The 20,773-nt window shown below is 34.3% G+C and overlaps 1 protein-coding gene and 1 long non-coding RNA gene across 4 annotated transcripts in view; one reads left to right on the top strand and one right to left on the bottom strand.

Annotated features, from left to right (window-relative positions):
* Window positions 1–20,773, bottom strand: part of LOC128920250 (uncharacterized) — a 61,942-nt gene that overhangs the window by 40,860 nt on the left and 309 nt on the right. The gene's annotated exons all lie outside the window — the stretch shown is intronic.
* LOC105217937 (sodium- and chloride-dependent GABA transporter ine) lies at window positions 1,682–20,711 on the top strand. 3 transcript variants are annotated; one of them, XM_054227190.1, is made up of 13 exons: window positions 1,682–1,792; window positions 7,138–8,404; window positions 8,735–9,035; window positions 12,764–12,948; window positions 15,099–15,233; window positions 17,966–18,095; window positions 18,193–18,282; window positions 18,482–18,614; window positions 18,676–19,152; window positions 19,223–19,363; window positions 19,428–19,628; window positions 19,689–19,865; window positions 19,923–20,711. In XM_054227190.1, exons 2-13 carry the CDS (start codon window positions 7,333–7,335, stop codon window positions 20,244–20,246), a joined length of 3,366 nt encoding a protein of 1,121 aa, XP_054083165.1. In that variant the 5' UTR covers window positions 1,682–1,792; window positions 7,138–7,332; the 3' UTR covers window positions 20,247–20,711. The 3 variants fall into 3 exon arrangements, with proteins under 3 accessions (XP_054083165.1, XP_054083166.1, XP_054083167.1); XM_054227191.1 differs by lacking the exon at window positions 1,682–1,792 and having other exon boundaries at window positions 7,122–8,404; XM_054227192.1 differs by lacking the exons at window positions 1,682–1,792; window positions 7,138–8,404; window positions 8,735–9,035 and adding an exon at window positions 10,608–11,023.

Below are 20,773 nucleotides of genomic sequence, written 5' to 3'. Positions count from 1 at the left end.
ACAATAAATGTCACCAAAAGTCAGCGACGATCGTCTGGCGCTATTACTAACCCAATAATTGAGCTTTGAAGAGTCTACAGAGAGTAAAAGATAAGAAGCACAGTCATATACTTATATAGTTAGTCTGAGTAAGGAGGGATGAGGCACTGCATTCAATTATCAGACTACTTTGGAAATTAGTACAAACTATGGAAAATGTATTAACAACAACAAAAAAAAAATCATTATTTTTAATGTATGTTTGTCTATATGTAGGTATGTATGTAGTATAACAACAAACGATGAATAATAATCAAATAAAAAATAAAAAAACAATAATAATGATAACAACAACAATAAATATACGAATATGTGCTTGTTGTTGTATGCAAAGTTTTGATGAATGGAATGCAGTGAAGCGGGTTGGAAAATGAAATGTACGATTACTGACACTTGTCACAACACCTACATACAAAGCAAATGTCAATGCGAATTAGGAAAATGTGTATGAACAATTGCAGATCACTTGTGCGCGACTCCCGCGTCTACCGCACGACGCCGCAAACGCGTTACATATAACCATAAATGTAAGTATGGTCTGAGTACGGACCGAGTGAGGGGGCTTGATGAGTGCGTACCTATGTAACCAAAAATTAATACAGTCATATAGGTAAGTAGCTACAATTTATATTGTCTATATGTATGGATATACATCTGCATAGGTAATTTAAAATGTACGGAGTGGAGTGGAGACTCAAACGCGGTAGCAGAGTAGTTGGGGTGTGTGACCGCCGCCTTGTGGGTGGGGGTTCGAAATTGGAAATTTTTGAAAGGAAATTTCTCAATGGAGATGTATGGTTTGTAACACGTCTAAATATTCCAAGAATGATCTAAGTGATCACCGATCTTCACTAAGTAAATCCTGTGTCAACATCGGATACAAGAGAGAAACTCTTTACTTCCAGTAAAGACGTATGATTTGCAGCACGACTAAATATCCAATAAAGGATCTAAGCGGTCGCCGTGGTAAGACTTGGGTTCAAATCCCGGGAAGAGACTATATACATAACGGCTTCTTTTAGAGGATGTTTCGTCTCCAAGTGGATCCAGATTACCATATATAGAGCACCCCATAGAGTAAAAGGTTGACGAAGCAATTTCTATAAGGTCAAAGTTTAGGATTCTCGGATTTGGTAAGCTTTTATTACAAGTCAGATAAATTTTCACAGATTTCGAGAGTCAATTTACTACAACTAGCTTACATAAATAGGATGTTTTTGAGGCAATTTGGCTCAGAAATGGTATATAAGGAATCATTTTAAAATCTCTTTCGTTATAAAGAGGAATAGACCTGTCGGGTCGGAGAATCTGACGTTTGAAAAACAGTGGAAGCAGCGGCTTCTATAATATTTTGAGTGCCCAGCGCGATTTTGAACACATGATCTTCGGAAACGTTTTTATTTTTTAACTTATAGGGTTCCCGTACCACGAACCGATCCGCCGCTGTAGAGATGTACAATAAATATCTAGTTATAAGCATATATAGCTAGATCTATAGGAAAAAAAGCACGCTTGAACGAGTGTTACGCTCCGCGTTAAAGTTTGTGGTTATGTCTGTATGTATGCATTATAGTATCTAGATACGTTTTTTAAATGTGGTTGTTATTGTTTTTTTATTTTTATTTACTATATGCTATAAACGACATAAGCAAAAAAGTCGTTGGAACAGCGACAACGAATCAGTTGACATTTGACAGCGCTTGTGAGCGGTGCGCTGAAGCTTTCAAAGCGGCGGTTTTCATACAATACTAAAGTAAGGGCAGCGTAAGCGTGTAGTATAAGTGTTTTGTTTGAAGAAAAAGAAATAAAAACAATAGATATTAATAAATTCATACAGGAAATTTCGTTAAATACAAGTTATGCAAAGGCAAGACGCTTAAGCAATTTCAGAATGAGCGTAGCAAAGTGAAGTGTGTGCAGATAATGCGAAGTGACAAAGAAAATAAAAACAAAAAATAAAAATAAATAAAAAAATAATAAAGCATTTTTTTTTATAAATTAATTTCAACTAAATACTTTATTGTAAAATTTGCTTAAATGCGTATAATTAACTGCTTGTAAAGATCACCCACAATCAGCTTAGTGATCACGGCACGTGCAATGTTAACACGCCCAGCTCGTTTAAATACAACAATATCTACAACAAATGTACAAATGTGCTATTAGTAACTAATTCATAGTATATAGTAATAACTAGAACTACACAATGCTCTGCATATTAAATGCAAAGTGATCGTGCGCATTGTTGTTATTGTTGCGGAAATTTAAAAGCACTGCCGGTGCAGCTAATTTAATCAAATATCATCATCACAGCCAGTTGTGGTTTTTGTAATGCAATCGTGTGACACTCTATATTTAATATTTTTTTCCCGATTTTTTTTTTTTTTTTTTTTTTGTAATTCATAAGTGCATAGCAATAAAAAATGCGGCAAATTTATGCAAATTTGTGGAAATGCAAATAATTTAATTATAAGTATGTCGTGCGAAAAACATTGCAGTGTGCGCATCGAATTTGTGTAATAACTGTAATTGCTTGTTAAAATCAATAAATTAAAATTGTGTTTGAAAAAAAAAACTACTGAAATATGTACTGAAAAAAACCGTTAAAAATAATTATCAGTTGAAATTTAAAAGTGTAAAAAATTAAAAAAAAAAAATAATATATAAAAAAAAATAAAAAAATGTAAAAGTGAAACAAAATGAAATCGTAAAATTATAGAAATATCAATTTCAGCTGAATAATAATATGCCTGAGCGGCGTTAATAACTATGACTTTTCGTAAATATAAATAATTTATTTTATGGCTACAGCGTTAGCAGACTCTGATTGAATTTTATGAGAAGATTTTTTTATTTAAAAAATAAAGTTTGGGATTTTTGTTTCGTTTTTCAATAACTTTTGAACGAAACCGCCGGTTTTTTTTACACTATTTCCCGATTAGATTTGAATATTTATAGCCTTGATTGATCCAACTACCGTTCTAAAGAGTTAATAATTGCGTTTCGGCAACAGAAAAAAATCTCAGGAACTTCAAATCTGCCGAATAATGTCGAGTGTCTAACCACCGAGTGCTATTACGAGAATATTACTAACTTTTTTGAATCAAGCTTAACTCACGTACGAAGTGTGTATGTATGTACATGTGTTTGGCGTAGAAACCGTTTAGCCGGTTATAGCCGAATCGATGAGAGCGCGCCACTCCTCTCTTTTCCTCGCAGTTCGGCGCCAGTTGGAGATCCCAAGTGTAACCAGGTCGCTCTCTACCTGGTCCCTCCAACGGAGTGGAGGCCTTCAACTTCCTCGGCTTCCTCCAGTGGGTACTGCATCGAACACTTTCAGAGCTGGAGTGTTTTCGTCCATTCGGTCGTCTCATCTGATGTTGACATCGTCGATCCTTCTGCACTATAAAGCAGGACGGGAATGATAAGCGACTTGTTGAGTTTGATCTTGGTTCGTCGAGAGACGACTTTATTTTTCAATTGCCTGCTCAGTCCAAAGTAGCACCTGTTGGCAAAAGTGATTCTGCGCAGGAAATATACCTTCCCTTAATTTCTCCATTTTATTTCTCATTACCAAAATACTGATTTCAAAATTCAAAACGATTTCTTAGCACTTCGAACCAAGATTTCTAACAAAAAAGGTAATTTGAAGTAAAGTTTATACATATACACAAAGGTTTTTAAGATTGGTGAAGTGACTCTTATTTCCATAAAAATTCATAAATTGAGCGAAAAATACCGAATTACTGATAAGAAACTGCTTAAAAACACACATAGTTATTTTATACGCGATTCACATTCAAAATTAATTTCTGATTTCTTAATTAATACATTAACTTTGCAACAACAATAGCAATATATAAACGTGCTTTTTTAAATTTCAGTTTCAGCTCAATCTAAAAATAAAATAAAAAATATACAACAATATTTCAAATGATTAATCACAGCAACCATTAAGGGGGTTATACCTAATCACACATGAAAATAAATGCTACTCAAGCAATTCAAGCGCACAAATAGCTAGTTACTACACAAAAGAATGATAAAAGCACAACAATATTTCGCTATTTATAATAAAAAAAAGAACTATTCAATGAAGGCGTGTTAGCTTACAATGTAGAGGTGTGTTTGTTGTACACAATTCATTTATTTATTTATTAAACGATATTAATCACTAAAATATCACGTTTTCCATAAACGAGCTGGTTATTGCTGTAATTATGTCATAATATGTAAATTTGAATATGTATAAGAATATATAAGAAATTTACATATTTAAGCATGCGGCGATATCTGTAAGCTGTTATTTTTCGCATAAATAACAGTTAGTGAAAGAGTTTAAAAATTTCAAATCGAGATTTCAGTTCAGTAGAGGTGAATTATGAATTATCATTTGAGCAAACACAGCTTTTGAGTAACTGCATTTAATTATTTGAATGAAATTAATATTAACAATAATATTTGCACAGCTAAGCATATGAATATAATATAAATATGAACAGACATTTTTGTTTGAACGGTAAAAAAAAAATTATTGAAAGGGCGCCAACACGCAATAATTATCAATTGAGGGCAAAATTCAATAAATACCAGAGGCAAAATACCAAAAATTTCATACTCGTAAGGTTTTTGGACTATTTTTTTTACCGATTAAACTTGAAGAAGCTCATCACTTCCCTCAAATTCGCAAAAATAATAATAGTTAAGCTCGGTATAAATCGGTAACTAAGACTTGACGGCTTTAAACTGAACACTGATCAATGATCCGTTATCTTGTACACTTTAGTTATGAAATTGGGGATTTTATCCAACTTCTAGAAGTTGTTAGAAACCAAAAACCACAGCTTCCACTAAAAATCCAAAACCCAACCCAATGTGATGTATTCAACTTGGTTGCGCTCAAAATATCAATTATTCTATTAGTGTAATAAATGTGTGCTTTTTTTTAAGTGAATGTGTAATTTATGACATTTCGCGGTGATATGCTGCCATCCAGCAAGTGTGTTAATAAATTTGAACTCCTACTAAATGACCTCCAAGTGAAGGAGATCAAATTGCGTGGACATTAAATGGAATTTGAAAAAAATATTTGCGTACGAACGCACAAGCTAGGCAAAATGAACGAAGTGAAAATTTAATTTTTGATGTTGTGGAATTTTTTAGAGAATGAGATTTTACTGAGGAATATTATATTAATACCTTAACTTTAAAACGACTCGTTTGAGTAGATTTGAGTATGGTAGGAACCAAGTCAAAAAGTAGCGAAGGAATACTACGAAGATCGAGAAGTCTACCAGACGACGATAGATCGATCTACTACGAAAACATTTACGTAGTAATACGGAAGTTTTACATATCTCGGCTCGAGATCTCATCAAATTTCAAGAGCTATGATTTAGTCGAAAGTAGAAATTCGCGCTAACTTCAGAAAGGGGATAAAAGACTACTATGGACTCAATTACACACACTGAAATATACCATCGAAGCTTCTGTGCCATTCATTTGAGCAATTGTTTGACACGAATAACACTAGTGCGTCACCTCCGTAAGGAGTCACACACACATATTTCGTGTTTATGACGTAATTGAAAATTATTGACATGTAGCAATTGTTAGTCACACACCGGAGACATAAGCGAGTTCAAAAAGTAATTAAACAAAACAAATGTAAACAAAAAATTAACATTGTTTATCAATTACTATAGCGGCAAACATACAAGCGAACGAAGACGGCGCCTCGGTGCGGAGAGGCTGAAGAGTTGGGTTTATATGTATTTATGCGGGTATTAGTTTGAAAAGCTGACTCGAGAGTCGCAAATATCTCTTTAAGCTTTCACACTTCAAAACTTTTTCTTTTTTGGCTTACACGTGGGTGTAACCGTAAGAGCCGTTATCTTCAAATTTGCATAACATAACATAATAGAGCACCAGAAAGAATTTGACAAAGGAAGCAGCTTTGGAACACACCTTCGTTTTTGAAATACCGACTTTCCGGCACTTACATGTAACAAGCTGTACTAAATAAACACTGGTCTTGAGGATGACAAAGGTACTGAGCCCTCGAAATATGTGTGGCGAATGTAACTTTAGTATGGCAATATTATAGTTTTTTAGCGAAGGAAAGGAATAAAGGCGATGCCGAAGAGAAGCTTATGGCTTAAGGGATCATCGTTTCGATGAATTCTGAGTTAAGTAGGGATTAGGTGGCTGAGAACTTTGTTTTGTACAAGGCTTTCTTTCGAAATTAAGTCTTCTGAACTTAAATCTCTCCATGTTTATATATTTTCTTGTGTTTTCTAACTAAACAGCTCAGTTTCACGGGTACTTAGAGATCCTCAGGGTTCGACCATTTCCTACAACCATAAATTAAAGCAAATCTCCAATAGATTTTAACTTTATGCTAGAAGTTGTGAAGTATCGGCTCAGTGAACTCTTTGGAACTACTGAATATCTAGCTGATGGTAGATATACAAGATCTAAGACCAAAAGTGTACAGTGGAAATCAAAAAGTAGGTCACTTAATTTTGGCTAAAATAAAATGGCCTCGATTGATAGTTCAAGTTCATCAACTACTTCGGCCACTCACTGTCAACTTCTTTCCGTTGTAGATTTCAGAGCTCAAGAATAATAAGTGAAGATTTACAACTCGATTATAAAATGGTCACCCTGCCGAGATACCGTTATCTCTGTGAGAGAGATAAGTCATTTCTTTATAAAAGAATTAGTGAAATATTATAAAAACTTAAAGGTGATTCGCACAATTAAAGACATACAATTGCAAAATAAGTAAATACGCAGACAAATGCAAGTGTGTGTGTTGACGTTCTACGTACTTTTTTGAGTGACTGTAGTGGATATCTGTGTGTGTATGATTGCCAACTTAATCTTGAATGAATTAAGTGGGAGATAAGAAAGTGGCCGTCAAATGGACTAAGATAAACCGTTATTATTTATTTTTTATCACAAGATATTTTAAAATAGCTACTTCGAGTTAAATTAATTTATACTTTTTTTTTTAATTTTTTTGTGCAAAAATGTGACCTAAAATTTATCACGCGTCATATAATCAACTAAGATAATAAATTTTACCGTTCACAGCGTTATGTTTCGTGCAAGAATTAAATAAATTTTAATGAAAACGTTTGTGCAACGCGATGGCTAGTGCAGTTTTAGCATAAATCTCATGTGAGAAAAAAGTGAATTTGTGAAAGTAACAAGCCAAATGCGGGGTCAGAGACTGTACGCCGAAACCAAGTAATATCAACAGTAAAAAAACGTAGCCACATTTTCAATATGGATGCCACAACCACGGAACAGCCGAGCACTTCTTCAAGTGCCAAAAAGCAAATTAAAATCAATTCTGCCACAAACCAATCCAGCACCACTAATACTGCCACCGTAACAGCGGCGAAAGAACGCAAAGCAACGACAACACCCACGACCACTACGCCGACACCCACACTCGCGCAGATTGGCAGACAGACATCGCATAACTTTCGCCTCAGTCAAATCTCTGATAGTGGCGCAGAGAGCGGCGACGAACAGACACGGCTTATACGCTCCCCCTCCTCACGTTCGCATAAATTCATTATCATACCCGCCACGCCACCTTCGGCCAGCGGCGGCGGTGCCAAAGAAAAAGCAACGCTCCCATTTCGACCAACCATCTCCGCGAGCTCATTGTCCACACTTGCCGCCGCAATACAGAAGACGCCAGCTTCGAGTCAGCCACCACTAACACGCCCCCGTTCGGTGGCGCGTCAATTGTCCGCAGCTGCAACAGCGGTCACGGCTGCACCACCAACACTGCTGAGCCGCGGGGCACCCACCGCAGTTAATCAGTCAAAGCCCACACCACACGCTGCGTTTCATTCAACACCCGCCACATCATTAACACGATCAGCACAATCACAATCGGATGTAGTTCATCAGCCGACAAATACAAAAACACCGGCAACAATAGCCGCTCTGCTCAACGACAATTCAGCTGGTGTGACATTCACAATTGAGGATTGCGAATCGGAGGGCGGTGGTGGCGGTTATGATGAACGGTATAGTGGCGATTTCAGCGACGCCAGCGGTGGTGGTGTACCTGTCTATGATGCAAAACTTCATCCCGACAATGCAACCGCAATCAAATCCATTAAATCCGCGGCGAAACTCGCACCATCGTACACGATAGCCGGCATTCAAACGCCACTATCTACGTCGACAACTGCGCTGGTTACAGCATCGACAGCACCCTCGGCGACAGCTGTACATCCCTTCTATCGTGGCGCATTGCCAAGCAGCGAAGCATCGCCGTATATGCAGGCATTTTCACGTGGACGTAGTGAGAGAAGCAGCATGAGATCGGTGGTGTCAGGTGAGCAATCAATACGAATTATAATTAGATGAATTAGTTAAGTCCATTAGACCTTGATCGTTACTAGAATCCCAATTATGTATTACGCATCACATCGTTAGCTTTTAGGGCCTTGAAGCTCAACGGTTCCCAAAACCGTTGACCTCGGCTCTAAGTTTTAGCATTAAAAATTCAGATCTTCTTTAAGCTTACTATATATCAAGCCTTCGAAAATATGACCGTAATTATTTGTAGAAGCTCCGATTTTATATCAGGTATTACTGATCTTTTGAGTCTTCTTCTATAAATTCAAGATCCCATTTTTCTGAAAACTTTCCTTTACATTTCCAGCTTACATGCCGGGTTCTCAGGATCCGCTCGCCGAAGCGCTGGCACAATATGAATTGCTTGAGCAGCAACAACAACAGCAGCTACACTATTTACGACCCAGTCATTCGGGTAAAGATTTAAGTACGAGTTCCTCATTCATCTATGGTGATCACGTTGCCAATCAAATTTATTCGGATGTGACGTCGGTACGCTCATTAGCATCGATTGGCATCGGTTCGACGGATGGACGTAGATTAGTTATACGACGTGTGCCACACACACCGCATGAACTATTCAATATGGTGCATCCACCGACGCCGCCGTAAGTATGATTAGAATGAACTTAAAACGTACTATATATATTTGTTGTTCTAGCTTCTTAATGTATATAGTCCGTGTTGTTATTGCTGTTGTTGTGTTTACCATGTTAGATATGGTATGCACGTGTATGCCCGATAATTACTTCTATTTGTGATAATTAGTGTTGTGTTATATACTATATGCCGGCATATGCTAAGTGTTACTTAATGAAGTGCGCTTAAATATTTAGTTAATGTTAGTCTAACAGTTATCGCGCTGATTAAATTACTATGTAGTGGTTGTTGTTAACGGTTAACTGGTGTTTTTCAACTCTAACTGGGATAGTTTCTTCAGGGAATTGAGGTTAGATTAGGATTCGATCTTAGATTGGTTCATTAGGTTCTCTCTAATTGGCTTTTTAATATAATTACCGACTTTGTAAGGTTCTTGAAAGGAGTAGTAACCTAAGAACAGTCTACTTAGTTACGAAGCATTGTTGAACGACCGACCTCAAGTTGTTCCAAGATCGTATACTGTTAGTTTTCAAAACGAAGGAGGATGAAAAATCTGTACAATTTACGACTCGTTGAGAATGGTCTACAAAACTCCAATACTTATAGAACTACTAAGTAAATATATAAACGATCTTTATATTGTCAGTTTCTCAAAACCCCTGATCTTCTCAACACACCAATCCAACGAGTAGGTTGATCTCCAAAAAACCTCACTTCTTGAAAAGTTTAATATAGACAGGCAAGCCATACTGTTATCATCTGCTGATTCCGTTTAAACTTTTATCGCCGTCTGGCAAATTTTTAACATAAACATATTTTTTATTGATTTAGCGCAAAACAACTTACGCGTGGTCTTCGCGCCGTCTTATTAATGTGAGAAAGTTTATTTATGCTATCAAAGCCTAAATTATGCTAATGAATCTCGAATAATAGATCTTCTGCACAAATATTTGTGATGCCACAAGCATAATTTTAACATCTCATTGAAAGTCAATGGATCGCGACGTTGGAGAAAAATGATCCATAAGGCAAGGAAGGAAGGCAATAAAGAGAAGCTTAAGGAGGGTAGAAGTTCAAAATTGTAATTGGGAAGGTGTGTCTACTTGAGATTAGGATTATATGGATCATCATTTAAAGTTCCGTTCTGGAAAAATTCTGAAACAAGTTTTCAAGTAGTGATCTGCGGACAATGGCAAGCCTATTACCTCTCCATGATCGAGGAAGCTTCTCTTAAATTTCATCCGTCTATACTTAGGATGAGAAGCTTGGAAGAAACCGTTTTTGTATTTAGGAATCGCAGGCATTACTTACGAACCTTTTTCAATAGCTCCAATCGCTACATGATATTTCCAAATTAGTTATACAAACTATTTTTAATGGATTTACACAGTGTGTGCTAAAATTAAACGCGTTGAAAATGTAGTTAATACTGCAGATAATTTGCATTTGATAACAAATTATTTGAGCTATCAATTAACAGCTCAAAACTGAGAAATAAGATTATAAATATGTACACGCATACACAGGCAATATGGTATCGATCACCTAGAAAATAACACATCGAAGAGGCTTTCAGATTATCGGATCATTTTCAAAATTACAGTCTCAACGACTCCGGCGCCAGATACAGACGGTTTAAACAAAGTTGCAAACGAAAATAAATAACCGAAGCGCTAAGCGAAAAGTGGTGAAAATGGCAACAAGTAAATGACAAGCAAATAAATAGCATCCTGGAAGGAAGAAAAAATCACTAGAGAGATAAAATAGTTGATAAAATAAAAGTTTAAAGTTCACGGTACTCGAAAAAATTTAACAATTAAAATCAGCAGACACACCCTTCAAACAACAGTGATTTTGTGTGCTTTGCCAAGTTTATTACATGTTCGCCTGCCACTGAGTCGCTGAGAGCAATGTCACCACGCGTCAACGACATAGAAACTACGTCCACGAAACATTCGGAATATAATTATTGTCGCTTCAATCGCATTGCCAAGGTGTAAGTTATGCATTTTCGTACAAAATAACGGTACAGTTTATGAGAGAAAATAAGAGTGGAGACACTTGTCATGAAGTTATCCTTCACACGAAAGGATCTACAAATCTCTAACCAGTTTTTTGAATTCTTCAAATACTCTCAGAGCATGGCCATCGTCTTTTGAATATTTATCACTTTCAAAATTAAAATTAATTAGTAACAAAATTTAATGAGAATAATTAGATCTATATCTCTTACTAACCGCGTGATATTTTCCACCAGCAACAGATTACATCATAAGATCCAAATACATTGAAATCAAAGCTGTTCGCCGTATGTTTACCCATTAAGCATAAAGTGTGAAAAACCTTAATAATATTTGTTTGAAATCTCTATAATCGGATAATGTTTGCTTAAAAAATTAACAGCGACTGTAAAGCAGAGCAAAACAAACTTTGTTGGTTCTTACAATTTGCATTGAAATATTTAAAAACAAATTAAACAAAGACAGAGGACGGGTTGGCTTTGAAAAATATTCTCAGGGCGCCATTAGATAATGCTGCTAAGGATTGTTTTTCATTTTCGGAAGATCGTATAAATTTGGGATTATCACGGAATGCAACTATTAATTTTCTTCGGGAGATCATTATTATTACTTTAGCTGGGTTCACTTGGTCTAATACTGGGTCCTAAAACGTCGATGTTTTCGGTTTATTGTAACCCGACAATATCCTAGAAAGAAATGTCTACTCTAAAGCTTACGTCAAAGTTTCTCCAACTCCAATAATCAATTGCCAAAACAATGAAAATAAGCCTCCAAGTGTTAGACTAAGACGAAAAATCGAAAGCTTTTTAGAACATGATATAATAGAACGGAACGGAATCACCTTAAAAAGTTCTAAAAGCTCAACAGCTTCATAAGCTCTACCGAAAGCTTTTTACAATATAATACCTCGGAACAATCACCTTAAAAAGCTCTAGAGCTTCAAAAGCTTGAAAGCTTGAATGCCAAATCCGTATAAATTCTAAATCTCCAGATCTTGTTATATAAAAACTTATTCTGACTATAATTTTAATTACATTATGTCAAAGCACACTTTCTAAAATTGGGTGGAACTAAACTTGGAAGTTCGCAATAGTCGCACTTTCATTATTTTCGAATCACTATTATGCATGTGCACCTATGCCAATTATATTTACCGTTTTTGGCTGGATTTTTTGTAGTTTATTAACTTTTCATTGACAATAACTGGTTGTGCTTCGTTGCCTGCAGGTGAATGGGGCGCAAAAAACAATGCAACATATGCAACGGTATAAGCTTTGAAATAAACAAATAGTTGTTATGTATTATATAGAACTCCATTTGAGGTGTTGGCCAAATTAGAGCAATATTGAGGTTATAACAATATTTAATTTTCGTAACATTTTTTATTCACTTTAATTTATAGCATATGAGAGATTACAACTTGACAAGGCAGTGTGAGTGCTATGTTTCTAAAGCTGTTAAAAAGATACCAAACCAGGAGATTCGATTCGTAATTTATATATAGAAAGTTTGCAATTACTTTCGAAAACGACAAAATAGCCGAATTAGAAATTTTAAAATTCCCGTTATTTTTTGAACACACATGGTATAGCACTTTATATTGAACTTATGTGATTATAAAACTATTATGTACCTTACTTTTTCCTATGTCTCGTCGTGTCTATTTTATAAACCTTTATTCAATAAATTTTTTACTCGCTCTCTCTTGCTTACAGTCTACCCGGCGTTGATGACGATGATAACGATAGCTTTCTGGATCCCTCTGATGATGCGGCCAATTTAAAGCCACGTCAACAACATTGGGCCAACAAAATGCAGTTCGTGCTAGCCTGCATAGGATACTCAGTAGGGCTGGGCAATGTCTGGCGTTTTCCCTACATGTGCTACAAAAGCGGAGGGGGTAAGTTGGAATCAAAATTTCTATTAATTTCAAAGTAGAAACCGCAGCGAAGACAACACATACAAAATTTGGATTATTTAAGAGAAGATGATATAGGTAATATAGAAAAATCTCTGAAATTATTACAAGATTTAATGAAAAGTGGCGTCTAAGCAATACGAGGCTCACGTAGTTGCCTGTTACTATGATAATGAATTGATTTTATTTTTTTTATACAAATTTCACACATTTCATCCAGCAATTTGTTTTCGCGGTGGAAGTCTTTAAGTGTAATTGACGAGCACTTTAGTAATAAAAAATAAACAAATGTTGACACAAATCTCCACTCATAGCTCATGAATGATCATAAATATTACTTAAAATGTGAAGCTTAATTTGTTTCGTCATTGCTCAGGCTTATCATGTGAGCTCGAAAAGAAGAAGAATAAAAAAAGCGTGAAATTTTGACACTCACTGGCTAACATAAATAATAACGCTTGTGTCTAAACAAATCTTGCTTAATGTTTATACAGTTTTTTCTTTTTCAGTTTGATATCAAAATCTTACTCGAGGAAATAAATAAGAATTTTGGAAGATAAAAGTTTTTATATACAAATACACAAACTTTCAATAAATTTTAGTAAACTGAGCTCTTAGAAATATAAATAAAATAATTTCTTAAAACTAAAAAATAATATATGCACCGCTAACTCTATTGTTAATTAAAAATAACAGTTTTTGCAAAGTCAAACCTCAAAATTTCACTCATAGCAGCAAACAAAGTGACAGCTGTCACTTAACAACTTTGACGCAAATACTAAACGTTATCACACCAAACAAAAAACACTCTCGTAATGTCAAAAATAAACTACATATGTAAATACTGGCCTTAAATGCGAGCGAAAATGTGTCATGAGTGGCACAGCTACTGGCAAATAAACCGGTGTTTACATAGAAAATAATAATAAAAAAACCTCAAGTAAACTAATAAATTTACTTGTATGTAAGCTGTGAGTAGCGTCAAGATCTCTCTGTACGTATTATCTAAGTAATTTTTACGGCAAAAAAAAAAAATAAAAAAAATTAAAAAATAATAAGAACAACAATAAAGCAAATATATAATGACCGCTGAGTGGCCGGTCTCATGTGCCGCTCATTCGACGACTGATTTTGAAATGTAACTATACTGAACTGTATAATATTTTTTGTTGTTTTTTAGAGAGCATTACAAAGATTTAATATGCTTTTTATTAGTTTTAAACTGCATTTAAATTATTTTCCGGTGCGTTTTAAACTTCTTTATTTTATGGAAAGATGATAATGAAATTAAATGATTTTGTGTTGTAAATTCATATTATATTTTTATATATTTTCTTTTTAATTTATTATAACACTGTGATAGTTTTTTTCAAAAAAAAAAAATACAAGACCAAATTCGACGGTTTCCCCCTATTTCGGGTCCTACGAATCGAACTGCATCATTACTTTTTTGAGTTACAATCATGGTTTCATACAAAAATTTTTGTTGAAGTTTTTCATCAAAGTTGCCCATTGTAAGAGAAAGGCACATTTTTCTTCGGTCTCTAACTTTTTTAATGTTGACTTTTTTGGTAAACTTTCTTTGTTTTTTGAAAGAAACATTAAATGCTTGCCTAAGAGTCAAAATTTAAGCATAGATTGCAGAGAATAGAGATAGAGGGAAAAAACATTAAAAAAATGGATTAAATTTCAGTTTTTTCGACATATTGGCTATAAGGACACAAAAAACATTGATTTTGGGGTTTACAGTCATCTAAGAACTTAAAGACGGACTTATTCTGAGAAGCTTTGCCAAAGAAAGTTTACCAAAAAAGTCAACATTAAAAAAGTTAGAGACCGAAGAAAAATGTGCCTTTCTCTTACAATGGGCAACTTTGATGAAAAACTTCAACAAAAATTTTTGTATGAAACCATGATTGTAACTCAAAAAAGTAATGATGCAGTTCGATTCGTAGGACCCGAAATAGGGGGAAACCGTCGAATTTGGTCTTGTCTTTTTTTTGACTATCATAGTGTAATTATTATTATTTATTTTTTATATTTTTTCATGAATCTTTATTTTTTTTATATTTAATTTTCCATTTATTTTATTATTTTTTAATTATTTAAATTTTACTTTTTTTCCATTTCAGGTGTGTTCTTAGTACCTTATTGCATTATTTTATTTATCTGCAGTATTCCTTTGTTGTTTATGGAACTGTCAATTGGTCAATACACCGGGCGTGGACCAATTGGTGCGTTAGGACAGCTATGCCCGCTTTTTAAAGGTAGGATTGTCATTATTTTAGAAAAAAAATATTTTATTTTAATATCTCTAAGAGAATATTTTAAATAATTTAGATTTGAATCTTCTACGTACATTTGTTATTCGTAACAATGTAAATTTTGAAGAATGACGAATCGAACAAACAACTGGCATAAATTTAAACCATGTAAATACAATAGCGAACGAGTATACCACTTTAATGAGGTGCTTCCATACCCACTTTAACCTCTCTCTCTCTCTCTCTCTCTCTCTCTCTCTCTCTGTGTATAAATCCTTTGTTGCTTTCGCAAATAAATTTTTGTTGAGAGAATTGTATTCTAAACAAGCGCATGAAAGACATATTTTTCCCAGTATTAACCGCTCTTCGAAGAGTAAAGTCAAACCTAGAAAAACTAGCATAAAAAACTCGCAAAAAATACATTAGATTCCCACTCAATGAAATCACATTTGGTGTTATCAGTTTTAACTTGCGAATTGTCTAATTTAAAGCTCGATAATGAGACAATATTTCTGAGTGTTCAAATGGGATTTACATTTTCGTCGCTTAAAAATAGCTTTGCAGTCAAAATATTCTATAAAAACTATATATTTTATTCGACAAAAATTGGAAAATATATTATCTTTCATATAATATACATATTTTCATTTAATATATATATATATATATATATAGTATATTTCCTTCAGATCAAACACAATTTCATTACTAACTAATATTCGAGATTTATTAATATAATTTCAAGTTAGCTCTTTACAAACCGGCATATCTAATATTAGCTGTTTTGTTCATTGTTTGCTCGTTACAAATTTACTAAGACTTTTCACACCTTGTCAAATATCGTTAACTCTGAATTCTAAGCTAATTATCACGTAGATGTATTACCAGTAGTATTTCTCACACACACACAGTTACGAATACCTATACATTTGTAATTTTGTAATAAACTGAGGCGTTATGGGAAGTCGTGAAAATTAAAAAAAAAAAAATTAATAAAACTGGATCACTTTTCAGTTAGAGTGAGAGAACTTGACAGATTTACAAGCGCTCAGCATTAGTAGGGAGTTGTGTCTACTAGAGAAAAAATGTTTTATTTTTTATTTAATTTTTTGGAGGTTTCTTTCGAAGCCCAATAGACCGTAAGACTGAGTAATTTATATCAAATTTATTTTAGAAGATTGGGTGTTTCAAAGAATGTTCGAAAATCTTTTCTACTTCCACCTTGGGGTTAATAACACAGAGGTTTCGATAGTGAAGAATATTTTTTAAAAGAATTTTGGAAAATGATTGAAAAACAGAGTCATTTTTTAATTGGTATAATATACAAGAATTATTAATTTTCAACTCTCTACTGGGTTAACTGAATGTAAAGTGTTTTGGTGTGGAAATTAGATCAGTGCTGTGAGTTGAACTTGCGAAATGATCGTTAACAAAACAGCTATGCGGAAAAACAAGCGCCAATTACTTATTACCAAACTGGTGTCGGACTGTTGGTCATGGACAAGGTTGGCCAGTGCATTGTTGTCGACATTATAGTAAATATATTTATACATACATAGTAGTAGTGAATGCATAGAAATATGCTTTTGAAAAGTTATTAGAAATATTAATGTTAGTAAACAATAGGATTCGTTGAGCTTGATAAATTTCCACTTTATGTTAGCCTGTGTACAAATTATAGATTCATGAAAATGGTGGTGGGTTTATATGGTTGCTGGAATCAAAATTTCCCACTGAGTGTTGATTTTAAAATTTAATAATATTTTTAACAATGTATATTCGAACTCTAGAACCAAAGAGTAGTGCAAACGCGCTCAACCAACTTGGCTACATCAATTAAATAAACCATATTGTAAATTAGCAACAATGTAACGTATGCAAGAGTGCCACAAAATATGTAATATTTGTATGTAGGTAATAAAAAAAAATAAAAATCCATAAACCACAATAACACACTTAATTATTCGCAACGCCATTACACTCATTAACAATTCAAAACTCACACTAATGATTACATACAATTTTGCACAGTGGTTACAATTTTGATAGATTAAATGTCTAGACGCGAGAATCGAAGCAAATAATTTTAAATGATGTAAATGTGACACATATATTTTTATACATACATACAGACATGTATGGGGTATAGAGACTAGGTATATAAAGCATCAACGTACAATTCGTTAATTGTAATAAATCAATTTCATTTACACCTACACTTAATTTTATTGTAATTTTAATAATGTTTTATGAATTAAGGCAAGTTTTTTAAATTTATGTTCCAGAATTTTGATTAATTTATTAAACTCTTACATATAGTACTCGAATAATCAGCAAAGTTTGAAGAGAGAAGTGAGATTATGTACTACTGGAAGACGTATTTTTACTTCAAAAGTGTAATATTGAGGCTAGTACCAAGAATAATAGAGAGAGATCTATTTTTATTCAAAGAGTGCCACAATTGGTCGAAAAATTATTCCAAAAAACCAAAATATTAGCCTCGGATGAGATCCTTGCATTTGACAATGGCTCCTTGAGCTACTTGATATTCATAAAACAGCTGAGACTCTTTTAGATTCTGAAAATCCATTCTAACGACAGTTGGATCCATGTAACATACTTCGAAAACTCTCCTCCCCCTTTTGAAGTTTTATTTAATAATAAATGCAATTTAATTTTCTTTAAATTTAATTCTAATTGTCATAAATTTTTATGTTTTTTTTGCATATTTTCAGGCGCTGGTCTCGCTAGTGTGGTTGTCTCCTTCCTAATGTCCACTTATTATAGTGTCATCATAGGTTATTCAATTTATTACTTTTTCACATCATTTCGACCAGATATGCCATGGATCGATTGTAATAACAGGTAAATTTCAAATTATAAAACAAAAAAATTTAAAATTTTTTTAATTTCGTTAATTTGATCACAAATTTTACTTTCACATTTCCCTATATCTTACTAGATGGAATACGCCGGACTGTTGGGTGCCGCAACGCACAAAAGATATGTTAGCGCCGAACACATCACGAACGCCATCAGAAGAATTTTTCGAGTAAGTTGGGAATTTTTCAATTCAAATTTTCTAACTGAATCTACATTATAAATATATATTTGTCTGTCTGTATGTATATATAATATTATTATTATCAGTTGCATACTTTTAGGCGGTCACAAATTATTCAAAATCCAAAGAGTATAAAACCCGATAACTACTTTAAAATGTTTACAAGTTTCAATTAAACCCATTACAGAAATAAACTGCTGCAAATCAGTCCAGGCATTGAATATCCTGGTGCAATGCGTTGGGAGTTGTTTGTATGCCTCATCTGCGCCTGGCTGATGGTCTACTTTGCGACATGGAAATCCATTAAATCATCAGCGAAGGTAAATAGACAATAAAAGAAATTACAATGCTTGAAATTATCAAAAAAATGTCTCATCACAGGTACGCTACTTCACCGCCACATTCCCGTTCATACTAATCATCATACTTATGGGCCGCGCGGTTACACTCGAAGGCGCCGATGAGGGTCTACGCTATTTCTTTCGACCAAATTGGTCGGAATTGAAAAATGCAAATGTGTGGATTAATGCAGCGTCGCAGAATTTCAATTCTTTAGGCATTACGTTCGGTTCGATGATCTCATTTGCGAGTTATAACAAATACAATAACAACATTGTGCGCGATACAGTCGCTGTAAGCGTTGTAAATATGCTAACTAGCCTGCTGGTGGGTGTATTTGCCTTTGCGACATTGGGTAATTTGGCGTTGGAACAGAATACGAATGTGCGTGATGTGATCAGCGATGGACCTGGTTTGATATTTGTGGTGTATCCACAGGCGATGGCGAAAATGCCTTATGCACAGCTATGGGCCGTAATGTTTTTCTTTATGCTGCTCTGCTTGGGGCTCAATTCACAGGTGGGAATGCTTTGATAAAAAGGAATTAAGCAGTAAACTTATTAATTTTTGTTTTATTAACACTTTACAGTTCGCTATTGTCGAAGTGGTGGTGACATCGATACAAGACGGTTTTCCAAATTGGATTAAACGCCATTTAGGTTATCACGAGATTGTAGTGCTATTTGTGTGTGTTATCTCATTTCTGTTTGGCCTACCAAATCTAATACAGGTTTGACGATTTTTTTTCTGTGTAAATTATGGTATTTAATTTATAAATTTTTAATTTATTTTAGGGTGGCATTTATTATTTCCAACTAATGGATCATTACGCCGCCTCCATATCAATTATGTTCCTTGCATTCTGTCAGTTAATTGCGGTGGCTTGGTTTTATGGTACCGGTCGTCTATCAAAGAATGTCAAACAGATGACTGGCAAAGCGCCTACGTTATATATCAAGACATGTTGGCTGCTGTTGGGACCGTGTCTGCTATTTGTAAGTCATAAAATAATACACTTTATACACTATATATCAATGAACACTTGTACTTCACAGGCTATTTGGGTGCTTAGTTTAATTAACTATGAAGAGCCCAGCTATCATAATGGCCGCTATAAGTACCCAGATTGGGCGTACGGCATTGGTTGGATGTTCGCATCATTTTCGCTTATATGTATACCCGGTTATGCTGTAATTAATTTATTACGCGCGGATGGTCGTACATTCATGGAGGTAAGTTAACAAAGCAAATATTCTTTTACAAATACTTATGTCACTTATACATCATAGCGCTTGAAGAATACGTTACGTCCAAACATCTATGAGTGTCGTATCTGTGGCGAACATCACTGTGAACACGACTTTCCTGAACAAGAACAATATATGCTCGCACAAGAGTTATCTGGCATTTATAAGCCGAAGGATGCAATGGATCCGAACGCTCCCATAAATCATTTGAATTCCGGCAACAAGGCAGGCTACAATCCTATGCATTTGCAGCGTGACCACGTTGAATTGGCTTACGAGGAGAAAACTCATCAAGAAGATGATACACATTTGCCATCGGCGTCTACAGCCAGCACATCGACAGCAGCGGGAAATAATAAATGTTAAATGCATAAAATGTGCTCCCGTGTAACGTCTTCTCCATATAAGTATAAACGGCTCAATTAGTACTCATATGTACGTAAATGTATATGTAGTTAGCAATTTGAAATCAACACATTGAACATTTGCAATATTTGCATTTTACGCAAAACTACTATAATTGTTATGATCCTTGGAGTGCATTGTTTGTCGTTTTTAGTTTAATTATTATAATATGTATGCGCGTCTGTACACACAACGTATGTTTATATATTGAAAAAACTATTTAATAAAATTCAAGCTATCATTAATATTTAGTAAACAAATTGCTATAATGAAGTGCATTACAGAATTGTTTGCACAAAGCGAAAATCTCAAAAAGCATACATACACACATCTAAAGTTATGCAATGTGAACTAGTGTTTAAATTAAATGCGTATATTTAAAAATTTCCGAAAATACATATTCAGTATTCATGAAAACGAAAATTCTATTGCTTTTTGACTATACTCCAAATTATGGATTACTATAAGGAAATCATATTACTAGGACG

Source organism: Zeugodacus cucurbitae, chromosome 3, assembly GCF_028554725.1.
Source record: "Zeugodacus cucurbitae isolate PBARC_wt_2022May chromosome 3, idZeuCucr1.2, whole genome shotgun sequence".
NCBI classification, from domain to species: Eukaryota; Metazoa; Arthropoda; class Insecta; order Diptera; family Tephritidae; genus Zeugodacus; species Zeugodacus cucurbitae.
Note: the sequence above shows the minus strand (reverse complement) of the source record. Positions and strands in the feature narration are given on the sequence as shown.